At 46.5% G+C, this 12,123-nt stretch overlaps 1 protein-coding gene across 1 annotated transcript in view; it reads left to right on the forward strand.

Moving 5' to 3' along the window:
* The first annotated feature begins 1,509 nt into the window (after positions 1 to 1,509).
* LOC307209832 (uncharacterized protein) overlaps positions 1,510 to 12,123 on the forward strand; it is a 30,352-nt gene continuing 19,738 nt past the window's right edge. The window contains exons 1-2 of the mRNA XM_079965196.1: positions 1,510 to 1,625; positions 5,001 to 5,939. Of these exons, the coding sequence (XP_079821322.1) occupies positions 5,139 to 5,939 (801 nt within the window). The 5' untranslated portion in view covers positions 1,510 to 1,625; positions 5,001 to 5,138. The remainder of the gene's footprint in view (positions 1,626 to 5,000; positions 5,940 to 12,123) is intronic.

Genomic DNA, 12,123 nt, shown 5'->3' on the forward strand with positions numbered 1-12,123 from the left:
AGCCCCAGTTTTCCACACTAGGGAGCTGTAAACCTTTGATACCCCACCTATCTGGCCTCCCCTATTCCCCAACACTGGGATCGGATGTAAATCAAGCTGTTCCCAGAGGAACCTGCTTTTTTTCTGCATGGGAAACTCTGCTTCTAGCCTACCTCATAGGCTCGTTCTGAGGATGGTGTGAGACCCAACAGCAGTGCCCTGGGGCCAGGGGAGAACAGTATAGTCAATAGTAATAAACGTTGTTGTTTAGTCGTCTAGTCATGTCCGACTCTTCGTGACCCCATGGACCAGAGCATGCCAGGTACTCCTATCTTCCACTGCCTCCCGCAGTTTGGTCAAACTCATGCTGGTAGCTTCGAGAACACTGTCCAACCATCTCGTCCTCTGTTGTCCCCTTCTCCTTGTGCCCTCCATCTTTCCCAACATCAGGGTCTTTTCCAGGGAGTCTTCTCTTCTCATGAGGTGGCCAAAGTATTGGAGCCTCAGCTTCAGTATCTGTCCTTCCAGTGAGCACTCAGGGCTGATTTCCTTAAGAATGGATAGGTTTGATCTTCTTGCAGTCCATGGGACTCTCAAGAGTCTCCTCCAGCACCATAATTCAAAAGCATCAATTCTTCGGCGCTCTGGAAAAACCATAGCTTTAACAATACGGACCTTTGTCGGCAAGCTGATGTCTCTGCTTTTTTAGATGCTGTGTGGGTTAAAGCCTCAGCGCCTAGGACTTGCCGATCGAAAGGTCGGCGGTTCGAATCCCTGCGGCGGGGTGCGCTCCCGCTGCTCGGTCCCAGCGCCTGCCAACCTAGCAGTTCGAAAGCACCTCCGGGTGCAAGTAGATAAATAGGGACCGCTTACCAGCGGGAAGGTAAACGGCGTTTCCGTGTGCGGCTCTGGCTCGCCAGAGCAGCGATGTCACGCTGGCCACGTGACCCGGAAGTGTCTCCGGACAGCGCTGGCCCCTGGCCTCTTAAGTGAGATGGGCGCACAACCCCAGAGTCTGTCAAGACTGGCCCGTACGGGCAGGGGTACCTTTACCTTTACCTTTTTAGGTTTGTCCCCTTAAGGAGTCTCAAAGTGGCTCACAATCTCCTTTCCCTTCCTCCCCCAAACACTCTGAGAGGTGAGTGAGGCTGGGAGACTTCAAAGAAGTGTGACTAGCCCAAGGTCACCCAGCAGATGCATGTGGAGGAGCGGGGAATCGAACCCGGTTCACCACCGCTCTTAACCACTACACCACGCAGAGGCAATAATGCCTCTGAATACCATTTTCTGGAAACCACAGTGCGGGGGAAGTGCTCTTTTGCTCTGTTCCTCCTTGAAGATTTCCCACAGGCCACTGTGACTTGAAACAGGATGCTGGGCTGTGGTCCCAAGGGATGCTAAACAGAAATGGCCCTCCGCTTTCTGAGCAATTTGCTTTATGGCCGTTCACCAAAGGGGTTAAGTTCATGGAGACTTGCATTTCCTAGAGATACTAAGAGGCTTTGGGAGCAGAGGGATGCAAGAGAGCGCAACTCACTTCCTGCCCCGCCTACTGTGGGAAAGCAGGGGTTTAAATTTCCCAGGCGCTGCAGGAGGAGCAGTGGGGCTGATCTCCCACCTCCCTTGTTCTTTTTAGGAAAGATCAGGTGAGTGGGGGGGGGGAAGTGGGTTTGCAGCAGGAAGAGATGGAGAATTTCAATAGAGAGATTCTCCGGTTTGGGCTTCTATGCCTTTCGTAACTGGGTGGCAGGCAGAAGTTGAACAGGTGAAGCCTTCCTCCATCATGGCATTTCTGTGTTTGGGAGCAGCTGCACCTGATGGATTTCTGCACTGGGGTTAGCTTGTGATGGTGCACGCGCACACACCCTTCCTCTGTTGGATCGCTCTGAATCAAGGACCTAGGGAGATAGCTCAGTCGGTAGAGCATGAGATTCTTAATCTCAGGGTTGTGGGTTTGACCCCCGCTTTGGGCAAAAGATCCCTGCATCGCTGGGGGTGCGGATGACTCTTGTGGTCCCTTCCAACTCTGAAATTCTGTGATTTTATGCTTCTTGGCTTGATAAAGCATTCAGTGGCTGCCAGCCACAGTGGCTGTGTTTCCTTGCACTGGCAAAGGCAGAATACGCCTCTGGTACCAATTTTTGGGAATCACAAGTGGGAGGAGTCAGTGCTGTTACACTCATGTCCTGCTTGGGGTTTCCCACTGAGGTGTCTGGTTTGGCCACTGCGAGAAGAGAATTCCAGACTAGGTGGGCCATTTATTTACTAATTATATTTTATATCCCACCTTACCTATGAGGAAGATTGATTGATTGATTGATTGATTGATTGATTGATTGATTTATTTATTTATACATACCCCGCCCATCTGGATGGATTTTCCCAGCCACTCTGGGTGGCTTCCAACAAAACACTAAAATACAATAACCTATTAAACATTAAAAGCTTCCCTAAACAGGGCTGCCTTCAGGTGTCTTCTAAAAGTTCTATTTTTTTCTTTGACATCTGGTGGGAGGGAGTTCCACAGGGCAGGTACCACTACAGCTAGACGAAAGGGTTTTCCGTTTTGGAGACACTTCGCAAAACAAATTTCCCTATGGGCTTGCTTCGCAAGATGAAAATGTCTTGCGAGTTCCTGCGGGTTTTTTTTTTCCCTCCCCCCCCCTTTTTCTAAGCCGCTAAGCTGCTTATCAGCTGATCCACTAAGCCGATAATAGCGCTAAGCCGCTAAGCCGCTAATGGGCTTGCTTCGCAAGACGAAAAAACTGCTAGACGAAGAGAATCGCGGAACGGATTCTTTTCGTCTTGCGAGGCACCACTGTATCGAGAAGGCCCTCTGCCTGGTTCCCTGTAACTTGGCTTCTCGCAACCAGGGAACCGCCAGAAGGCCCTCGGCGCTGGACCTCAGTGTCTGGGCAGAACGATGGAGGTGGAGATGCTCCTTCAGGTATACTGGACCGAGGCCGTTTAGGGCTTTAAAGGTCAGCACCAACACTTTGAGTTGTGCTTAGAAACGTTCTGGGAGCCAGTGTAGGTATTTCAAGACCGGTGTTATATGGAACTCAAGGTGGAAGACATAGTCCTCTCCAATTTATCCTCAGAACAGCCCTTGGGGGTAGGGTAGGCTGAGAATTGCTGACTGGCCCAAGATTAAGGTTGCCAGATTGAATGAATCCAGGGACACTTTTCAACTTCAATTGATTTTGTATGGGGACTGATTTGTAAATCCGGGGACCGTCCCTGGGAAACGGGGACGTCTGGTAACCTTACCGAAGATCACTTCATGGCCGAGGGGGATTTGAACCCAGGTCTCCCAGGTCCTGGCCCAACACGCCTTAGTGTTATTCCCTAAAAGAGCTGTGGGTGTTGATTGTATTGAATATGTATGAACACAGGCATGGAAGGAGAAATATGGGCAGGAGGGTGAAAGAAATCTCTGCTAAATGAAGAAAATGTCATAGCTCAGGGGTAGATCCCCCCGCTTTGCATGTGGAAAGTCCCAGGTTCATAGAATTATACAGCTAGAAATGAACAGGGAGGTAATCTATTCAATGCTTTTGTTCAATGCGCCCCTGTGCGGCCTCTGCTTAAACATCTCCAGCGAAGGAGAGGCCATTGGTTTCTTGTGATATTTATCCAAAATCTGCATCTTCTCTGCAGTTTCCTCCTACAGGTTCTAGTCTAGGGTTGCCATATTTCAAAAAGTAAAAACCAGGAAACCCCAAAAGTTATTGATTTTTTTTAGGAAGACCCCAAAGTTGTTGAGCTTTTTTCTTACCAAACCTCCCAAAACCCATGATTTTGCAATTGACTGCCTAAGATCAAGGGCAAATTTTCAATTTTGCATTTGAAATCCTAGTACATGTGGCAGCCCTATATCTAGTCCGATCCCCTGGGGTGACGGAGAATGACATTCACGCCTTTTGGAAACATTCTTGTTCCATTTTAAGAGTCATGGACAGTTGTTAGGAGACTCTTCAAGGTAAAGGACCCCTGACAGTTAAGTCCAGTCACAAACAACTCTGGGGTTGTAGCGCTCATCCCGCGTTACTGGCCGAGGGAGCCGACGTTTGTCCGCAGACAGTTTTTCCGGGTCATGTGGCCAGCATGACTAAGCCACTCCTGGCGGAACCAGAGCAGCACACGGAAACGCCGTTTACCTTCCCGCCAGAGCGGTACCTATTTATCTACTTGCACTTTGATGTGCTTTCGAACTGATAGGTTGGCAGGAGCTGGGACCGAACAATGGGAGCTCACCCCGTCGCGGGGATTCTAACCACTGATCTTCCGATCGGCAAGCCCTAGGCTCAGGGGTTTAGACCACAGCTCTAGGAGACTCTTAGCAAGCTACACTTCCCAGGATTCTTTGCAGAAAGCCATGATTGTGGAATGTTATTAAGTGCATATATTTAGCCTTGGTTTGATCTTGCAGTGCTTGTCTTGTATTCTTATTAAACTAGTACCGTATATACAGTGGTACCTCGGGTTAAGTACTTAATTCGTTCCGGAGGTCCATTCTTAACCTGAAACTGTTCTTAACCTGAAGCACCACTTTAGCTAATGGGGCCTCCTGCTGCCGCCACTCGGCCGGAGCACGATTTCTGTTCTCATCCTGAAGCAAAGTTCTTAACCCGAGATAATATTTCTGGGTTAGCGGAGTCTGTAACCTGAAGCGTATGTAACTTGAAGTGTATGTAACCCAAGGTACCACTTTACAGTCAAAGCAACATAACAGAAAACGAAAATATTTTCTTAAAGATTTCACAATAAAACTTGCTTCTGTCTCCCATGGGAATCTATGGGACTTTGAGATCAAAATCAGATTGCAATGAAATCTCATCCCAGCTAACTTTACCATGATATATACTCTCAGTGAATTTTTTCTGAAAACTATGTTGGCTCAGGTAGCCTAGCAGCATAGTACAAAACCTGAGGTACTATTTCTGGGTTAGCAGAGTCTGTAACCTGAAGCGTATGTAACCCGAGGTACCACTGTATCTCCTCTTTTTTTTCCTCCTCAGGAAGCTTAAACTTCCCTTCCAAACCGCTTGCATGTCTGCACAACCTGCAGCTTCGTGAGGTCAAAAGCTTCACAGTCTGGGTTTGCGGAAAGAACTGGTAACTTGGGCTCGGGTGGACGTTTGCCGGGAAAAAATAAAATGGCAGCCAAGCTGAGGGACGGATTGGTGCTGGGTCTCCAGCCTGAGGCTGGGCCTCAACAGGGAGTGAAATTGGAGCAACCGGACCTAGCAGCCCTTGACCCAGGAGTGGGGAACGGCCCGCACATCATGCAGGCCAGGAATGCCAGGGAATTCTGGGAGAGAAACATGTCGGGCCACGTCAAGCAGGAGCCACAGAAGGGACTGCAGCAGCCATGGGAGGCCCAGCTGCAGGAATTCCTCAGAGCAATGGAGTCTTCCCACTCTGATGGTAGAAACCCGCACCAGCGGATGTTGGCGTTGCGGGATGAGGCCCAAGCTGTCCTGCCTCCTTTCGTGGAAATGGATGGCGCCAGGCCGCATCTGAGGAGAGAGATGGCAACCCCTCTGCTGCCAGGGCCCTGCAGAGAAGCCCAGCAGCCGGCTAACAGCCTCTTGGCCAAAGAGACAGGAGAGTCCGGGAAAGTCAAGGAAGAGGTCCTGGGGGAGGAGGAGAACGGCGTGGCCACTGGCATGGACGCTGAGCGCCAGCGCTTCCGGCAGTTTGGCTACCAGGAGGCCGAGGGGCCTCGAGAGACTTGCAGCCGCCTCTGGGATCTTTGCCACTGGTGGCTGAAGCCGGAGAGGCGCAGCAAGGAGCAGATCCTGGAGCTGGTGATCCTGGAGCAGTTCCTGGCTGTCCTGCCCCCGGAGATGCAGAGCTGGGTCAGGAAAGGCGGGCCAGAGAGCTGCTCACGGGCAGTGGCCTTGGCAGAAGACTTCCTGCTAAGGCAGCGGCCCGAGGAGAAGTGGCCCGAGCAGGTGAGTGTCTGCTTCTCCCTGCTGCCTTCTTCTTATTTTATTAGAAGTTTTTTTTTTTTATAAATGTTTATTAAAAATTTTTTGAATACAAATGCAAAAAAAATCCACAATATAGCATATATCATGACATATTTTCAAAACCTCTTTGGACTCCCTCACATCTCCCGCTCCCACTTACATCTTCTTAAATTTTAACCAGCAAATTATCATCTTATTTATATTCCTAGGTCCCATTCTTTTAAACATAGTCTAATCATTCTCCAAATAGTTTATATTTTCCTCGATCTACTTATCATCCTAATTCCATCTAATTTAATGGTGGTCAATTATTTATGATCTAGCATCCTTCTTAACATTCAACCAAATTACAATGCTTTTTTAAATAAATCTTAAATTTCTTCCAGTCTTCTTCAACCTTCTCTTCTCCCAGGTCTCGGATTCTGCCAGTCAACTCGGCTAATTCCATATAGTCTATCAGCTGCATCTGCCACTCTTCCAGTGTGGGTAGATCTTGGGTTTTCCAGTGTTTAGCGATAAGTATCCTTGCTGCTGTTGTTGCATACATAAAAAATGTTTGGTCCTTCCTTAACACCTTCTGGTCGACAATACCCAAGAGGAAGGCCTCTGGTTTCTTAGTGAAGGTATACTTAAATACCTTTTTCAGCTCATATATCATTTCCCAGAAAGCCTTCACTCTAGGGCAAGTCCACCAGAGGTGAAAGAATGTTCCTTCATTTTCTTTACATTTCCAACATTTATTATCAGACAAATGGTATATTTTGGCAAGTTTAACTGGGGTCATGTACCATCTATATATCATTTTCATTACATTTTCCTTCAAAGCATTACATGCAGTGAAGTTCAACCCAGTGGTCCACAACCTTTCCCAGTCCTCAAACATAATGTTGTGCCCAATGTCCTGTGCCCACTTTATCATAGCCAATTTAACCATTTCATCTTGTGTATTCCATTTTAACAGCAAGTTGTACATTCTTGAGAGTATCTTAGTCTTAGGTTCTAACAGTTCTGTTTCTAATTTCGATTTCTCCACCCGGAACCCTAACTTTTTGTCATTTTAAAAAACTTCGTTAATCTGAGCGTAATGTAACCAGTCTCGCACTTTGTCTTTAATTTTCTCCAAACTCTGCAATTTCCAATTGTCTCCATCTTTTTCTAATATTTCCCAATATTTTGGCCATTTGGCCTCCATATTGGGTCTTTTTCGGGCCTTAGCTTCCAGCGGTGAAAGCCACTTTGGAGTTTTATTTTCCAGTAAGTCTTTGTATTTTGTCCAGACATTAAACACTGCTTTTCTGACAATATGGTTCTTAAAGGCCTTATTGATCTTAACCTTGTCATACCATAAATATGCATGCCAACCAAAAGCATTGTTAAAACCTTCCAAATCCAATACATCGGTGTCCTCGAGAAGTAGCCAATCTTTTAGCCAGCAGAAAGCTGCGGCCTCATAGTACAACTTTAAGTCTGGCAGGGCAAAGCCCCCTCTTTCTTTCGCATCAGTTAATATCTTAAACTTGATTCTTGGCTTTTTGCCCTGCCAGACAAACTTAGAAATATCTCTCTGCCACTTCCGGAAGCACTCCGTCTTGTCCACAATCTGGAATGTTTGGAACAAAAACAACATTTTTGGCAATACATTCATCTTGATAGCAGCAATTCGGCCTAACAAAGAAAGTTTCAATTTTGTCCAACTATCTAAGTCTCTCTTAATTTCTGACCAACATTTTTCATAATTATCCTTGAAAAGACTCAGATTTTTTGCTGTTATGTTTACCCCTAGGTACTTTACTTTTTCCCCTTCATGGATCACTGCCTTGCCGTGGCGAAGGGGCTTGAAGAACTCAGAGAAGCTATGAACTATGCCGAGCAGGGCACCCAAGATGAACAGGTCATAGTGGAGAGTTTTGACCAAACGTGATCCACCTGGAGGAGGAATCGGCAAGCCACTCCAGTATCCCTGCCAAGAAAACTCCATGGACAAAGACAACAGGCATATAAAAGTTATGACGCTGGAAGATGAGCCCCTCAGGTCGGAAGGCGTCCAACATGCTACTGGGGAAGAGCGGAGGGCAAGTACAAGTAGATCCAGAGCTGATGAAGCGGCTGGGCCAAAGCCGAAAGGACGCTCAGTTGCGGATATGCCTGGAAGCGAAAGGAAAGTCCAATGCTGTAAAGAAAAATATTGCATAGGAACCTGGAATGTAAGAACCATGAACATGGGTAAGTTGGAGGTGGTCAAAAATGAGATGGCAAGAATAAATATTGACATCCTGGGCATCAGTGAGCTAAAATGGACGGGAATGGGTGAATTCAGTTCGGATGACCATCATATCTACTACTGTGGGCAAGAAACCCGTAAAAGAAATGGAGTGGCCCTCATAGTCAACAAAAGAGTGGCAAAAGCTGTACTGGGTTGCAACCTCAAAAATGATAGAATGATCTCGATACGAATCCAAGGCAGACCTTTTAACATCACAGTAATCCAAGTTTATGCACCAACTACTGGTGCTGAAGAAACTGAAATTGACCAATTCTATGAAGACTTACAACACCTTATAGAAGTGACACCAAAGAAGGATGTTCTTCTCATTATAGGGGATTGGAATGCTAAAGTAGGGAGTCAAGAGATAAAAGGAACAACTGGCAAGTTTGGCCTTGGAGATCAAAACGAAGCAGGGCAAAGGCTAATAGAGTTCTGTCAAGAGAACAAGCTGGTCATCACAAACACGCTTTTCCAACAACACAAGAGACGACTCTACACATGGACATCACCAGATGGGCAGCATAGAAATCAGATTGATTATATTCTCTGCAGCCAAAGATGGAGAAGCTCTATACAGTCAGCAAAAACAAGACCTGGAGCTGACTGTGGCTCAGATCATCAGCTTCTTATAGCAAAATTCAAGCTTAAACTGAAGAAAGTAGGAAAAACCACTGGGCCGGTAAGATACAATCTAAGTCAAATCCCTTATGAATACACAGTGGAAGTGAGGAACAGGTTTAAGGATTTAGATTTGGTGGACAGAGTGCCTGAAGAACTATGGATGGAGGCTCGTAACATTATACAGGAGGCAGCAACGAAAACCATCCCAATGAAAAGGAAATGCAAGAAAGCAAAGTGGCTGTCCAATGAGGCCTTACAAATAGCGGGGGAGAGAAGGCAAGCAAAATGCAAGGGAGATCGTGAAACATACAGGAAATTGAATGCAGATTTCCAAAGAATAGCAAGGAGAGACAAGAAGACCTTCTTAAACAAGCAATGCAAAGAAATAGAGGAAAGCAATAGAATGGGAAGAACCAGAGATCTGTTCAAGAAAATTGGAGATATGAAAGGAACATTTCGCACAAAGATTTCCATAATAAAGGACAAAAGTGGAAAGGACCTAACAGAAGCAGAAGACATCAAGAAGAGGTGGCAAGAATACACAGAGGAATTATACCAGAAAGAAACGGATGTCTCATATACCCCAGGTAGTGTGGTTGCTGACCTTGAGCCAGACATCCTGGAGAGTGAAGTCAAATGGGCCTTAGAAAGCACTGCAAATAACAAGGCCAGTGGAAGTGATGGTATTCCAGCTGAACTATTTAAAATTTTAAAAGATGATGCTGTTAAGGTGCTACACTCAATATGCCAGCAAGTTTGGAAAACTCAGCAGTGGCCAGAAGATTGGAGAAGATCAGTCTACATCCCAATCCCAAAGAAGGGCAGTGCCAAAGAATGCTCCAACTATCGCACAATTGCACTAATTTCTCACGCTAGCAAGGTTATGCTTAAAATTCTACAAGGAAGGCTCAAGCAGTATGTGGACCGAGAACTCCCAGAAGTGCAAGCTGGATTTAGAAGAGGCAGAGGAACCAGAGACCAAATTGCAAACATGCGCTGGATTATGGAGAAAGCTAGAGAGTTCCAGAAAGACATTTACTTCTGCTTCATTGACTATGCAAAAGCCTTTGACTGTGTCGACCATGGCAAACTATGGCAAGTTCTTAAAGAAATGGGAGTGCCTGATCACCTCATCTGTCTCCTGAGAAATCTCTATGTGGGACAAGAAGCTACAGTTAGAACTGGATATGGAACAACTGACTGGTTCAAAATTGGGAAAGGAGTACGACAAGGCTGCATTTTGTCTCCCTGCTTATTTAACTTATATGCAGAATTCATCATGCGAAAGGCTGGGCTGGATGAATCCCTAGCCGGAATTAAGATTGCCGGAAGAAATATCAACAACCTCAGATATGCAGATGACACAACCTTGATGGCAGAAAGTGAGGAGGAATTAAAGAACCTTTTATTGAGGGTGAAAGAGGAGAGTGCAAAATATGGTCTGAAGCTCAACATCAAAAAAACGAAGATCATGGCTACTGGTCCCATCACCTCCTGGCAAATAGAAGGGGAAGAAATGGAGGCAGTGAGAGATTTTACTTTCTTGGGCTCCATGATCACTGCAGATGGTGACAGCAGCCACGAAATTAAAAGACGCCTGCTTCTTGGGAGAAGGGCAATGACAGGCCTAGACAGCATCTTGAGAAGTAGAGACATAACCTTGCCAACAAAGGTCCGTATAGTTAAAGCTATGGTTTTCCCAGTAGTGATGTATGGAAGTGAGAGCTGGACCATAAAGAAGGCTGATCGCCGAAGAATTGATGCTTTTGAATTATGGTGCTGGAGGAGACTCTTGAGAGTCCCATGGACTGCAAGAAGATCAAACCTCTCCATTCTGAAGGAAATCAGCCCTGAGTGCTCACTGGAAGGACAGATTGTGAAGCTGAGGCTCCAATACTTTGGCCACCTCATGAGAAGAGAAGACTCCCTGGAGAAGACCCTGATGTTGGGAAAGATGGAGGGCACAAGGAGAAGGGGGCGACAGAGGATGAGATGGTTGGATAGTGTTTTCGAGGTTACCAGCATGAGTCTGACCAAGCTGCGGGGGGCAGTGGAGGACAGGAGTGCCTGGCGTTCTCTGGTCCATGGGGTCACGAAGAGTCGGACACGACTAAACGACTAAACAACAACAACAACTTTACTTTTTTAACCACAGTTAGTTCTGTCTCTCTCTGAAACCGTTCTGACTCTGTATCTGTCAAATTTTTCCCCAGCACTTTAGTTTTCTGTTTGTTTAATTTGAATCCCGCCACCCGACCAAAATCTTGAATCAGTTGTAACACTCTTTTCGTACTTGATTCTGGCTCCTGCAGGGTCAAAACTTGTTGTTGTTGTTTAGTCGTTTAGTCGTGTCCGACTCTTCGTGACCCCATGGACCAGAGAACGCCAGGCACTCCTGTCCTCCACTGCCCCCCGCAGCTTGGTCAGACTCATGCTGGTAACCTCGAAAACACTATCCAACCATCTTGTCCTCTGTCGCCCCCTTCTCCTTGTGCCCTCCATCTTTCCCAACATCAGGGTCTTCTCCAGGGAGTCTTCTCTTCTCATGAGGTGGCCAAAGTACTGGAGCCTCAGCTTCACAATCTGTCCTTCCAGTGAGCACTCAGGGCTGATTTCCTTCAGAATGGAGAGGTTTGATCTTCTTGCAGTCCATGGGACTCTCAAGAGTCTCCTCCAGCACCATAATTCAAAAGCATCAATTCTTCGGCGATCAGCCTTCTTTATGGTCCAGCTCTCACTTCCATACATCACTACTGGGAAAACCATAGCTTTAACTATACGGACCTTTGTTGGCAAGGTGATGTCTCTACTTCTCAAGATGCTGTCTAGGCCTGTCATTGCCCTTCTCCCAAGAAGCAGGCGTCTTTTAATTTCGTGGCTGCTGTCACCATCTGCAGTGATCATGGAGCCCAAGAAAGTAAAATCTCTCACTGCCTCCATTTCTTCCCCTTCTATTTGCCAGGAGGTGATGGGACCAGTAGCCATGATCTTCGTTTTTTTGATGTTGAGCTTCAGACCATATTTTGCACTCTCCTCTTTCACCCTCAATAAAAGGTTCTTTAATTCCTCCTCACTTTCTGCCATCAAGGTTGTGTCATCTGCATATCTGAGGTTGTTGATATTTCTTCTGGCAATCTTAATTCCGGCTAGGGATTCATCCAGCCCAGCCTTTCGCATGATGAATTCTGCATATAAGTTAAATAAGCAGGGAGACAAAATGCAGCCTTGTCGTACTCCTTTCCCAATTTTGAACCAGTCAGTTGTTCCATATCCAGTTCT

The sequence above is a fragment of the Podarcis cretensis genome (genome assembly GCF_951804945.1).
Source record: "Podarcis cretensis genome assembly, chromosome: 2".
Taxonomy (NCBI): Eukaryota; Metazoa; Chordata; class Lepidosauria; order Squamata; family Lacertidae; genus Podarcis; species Podarcis cretensis.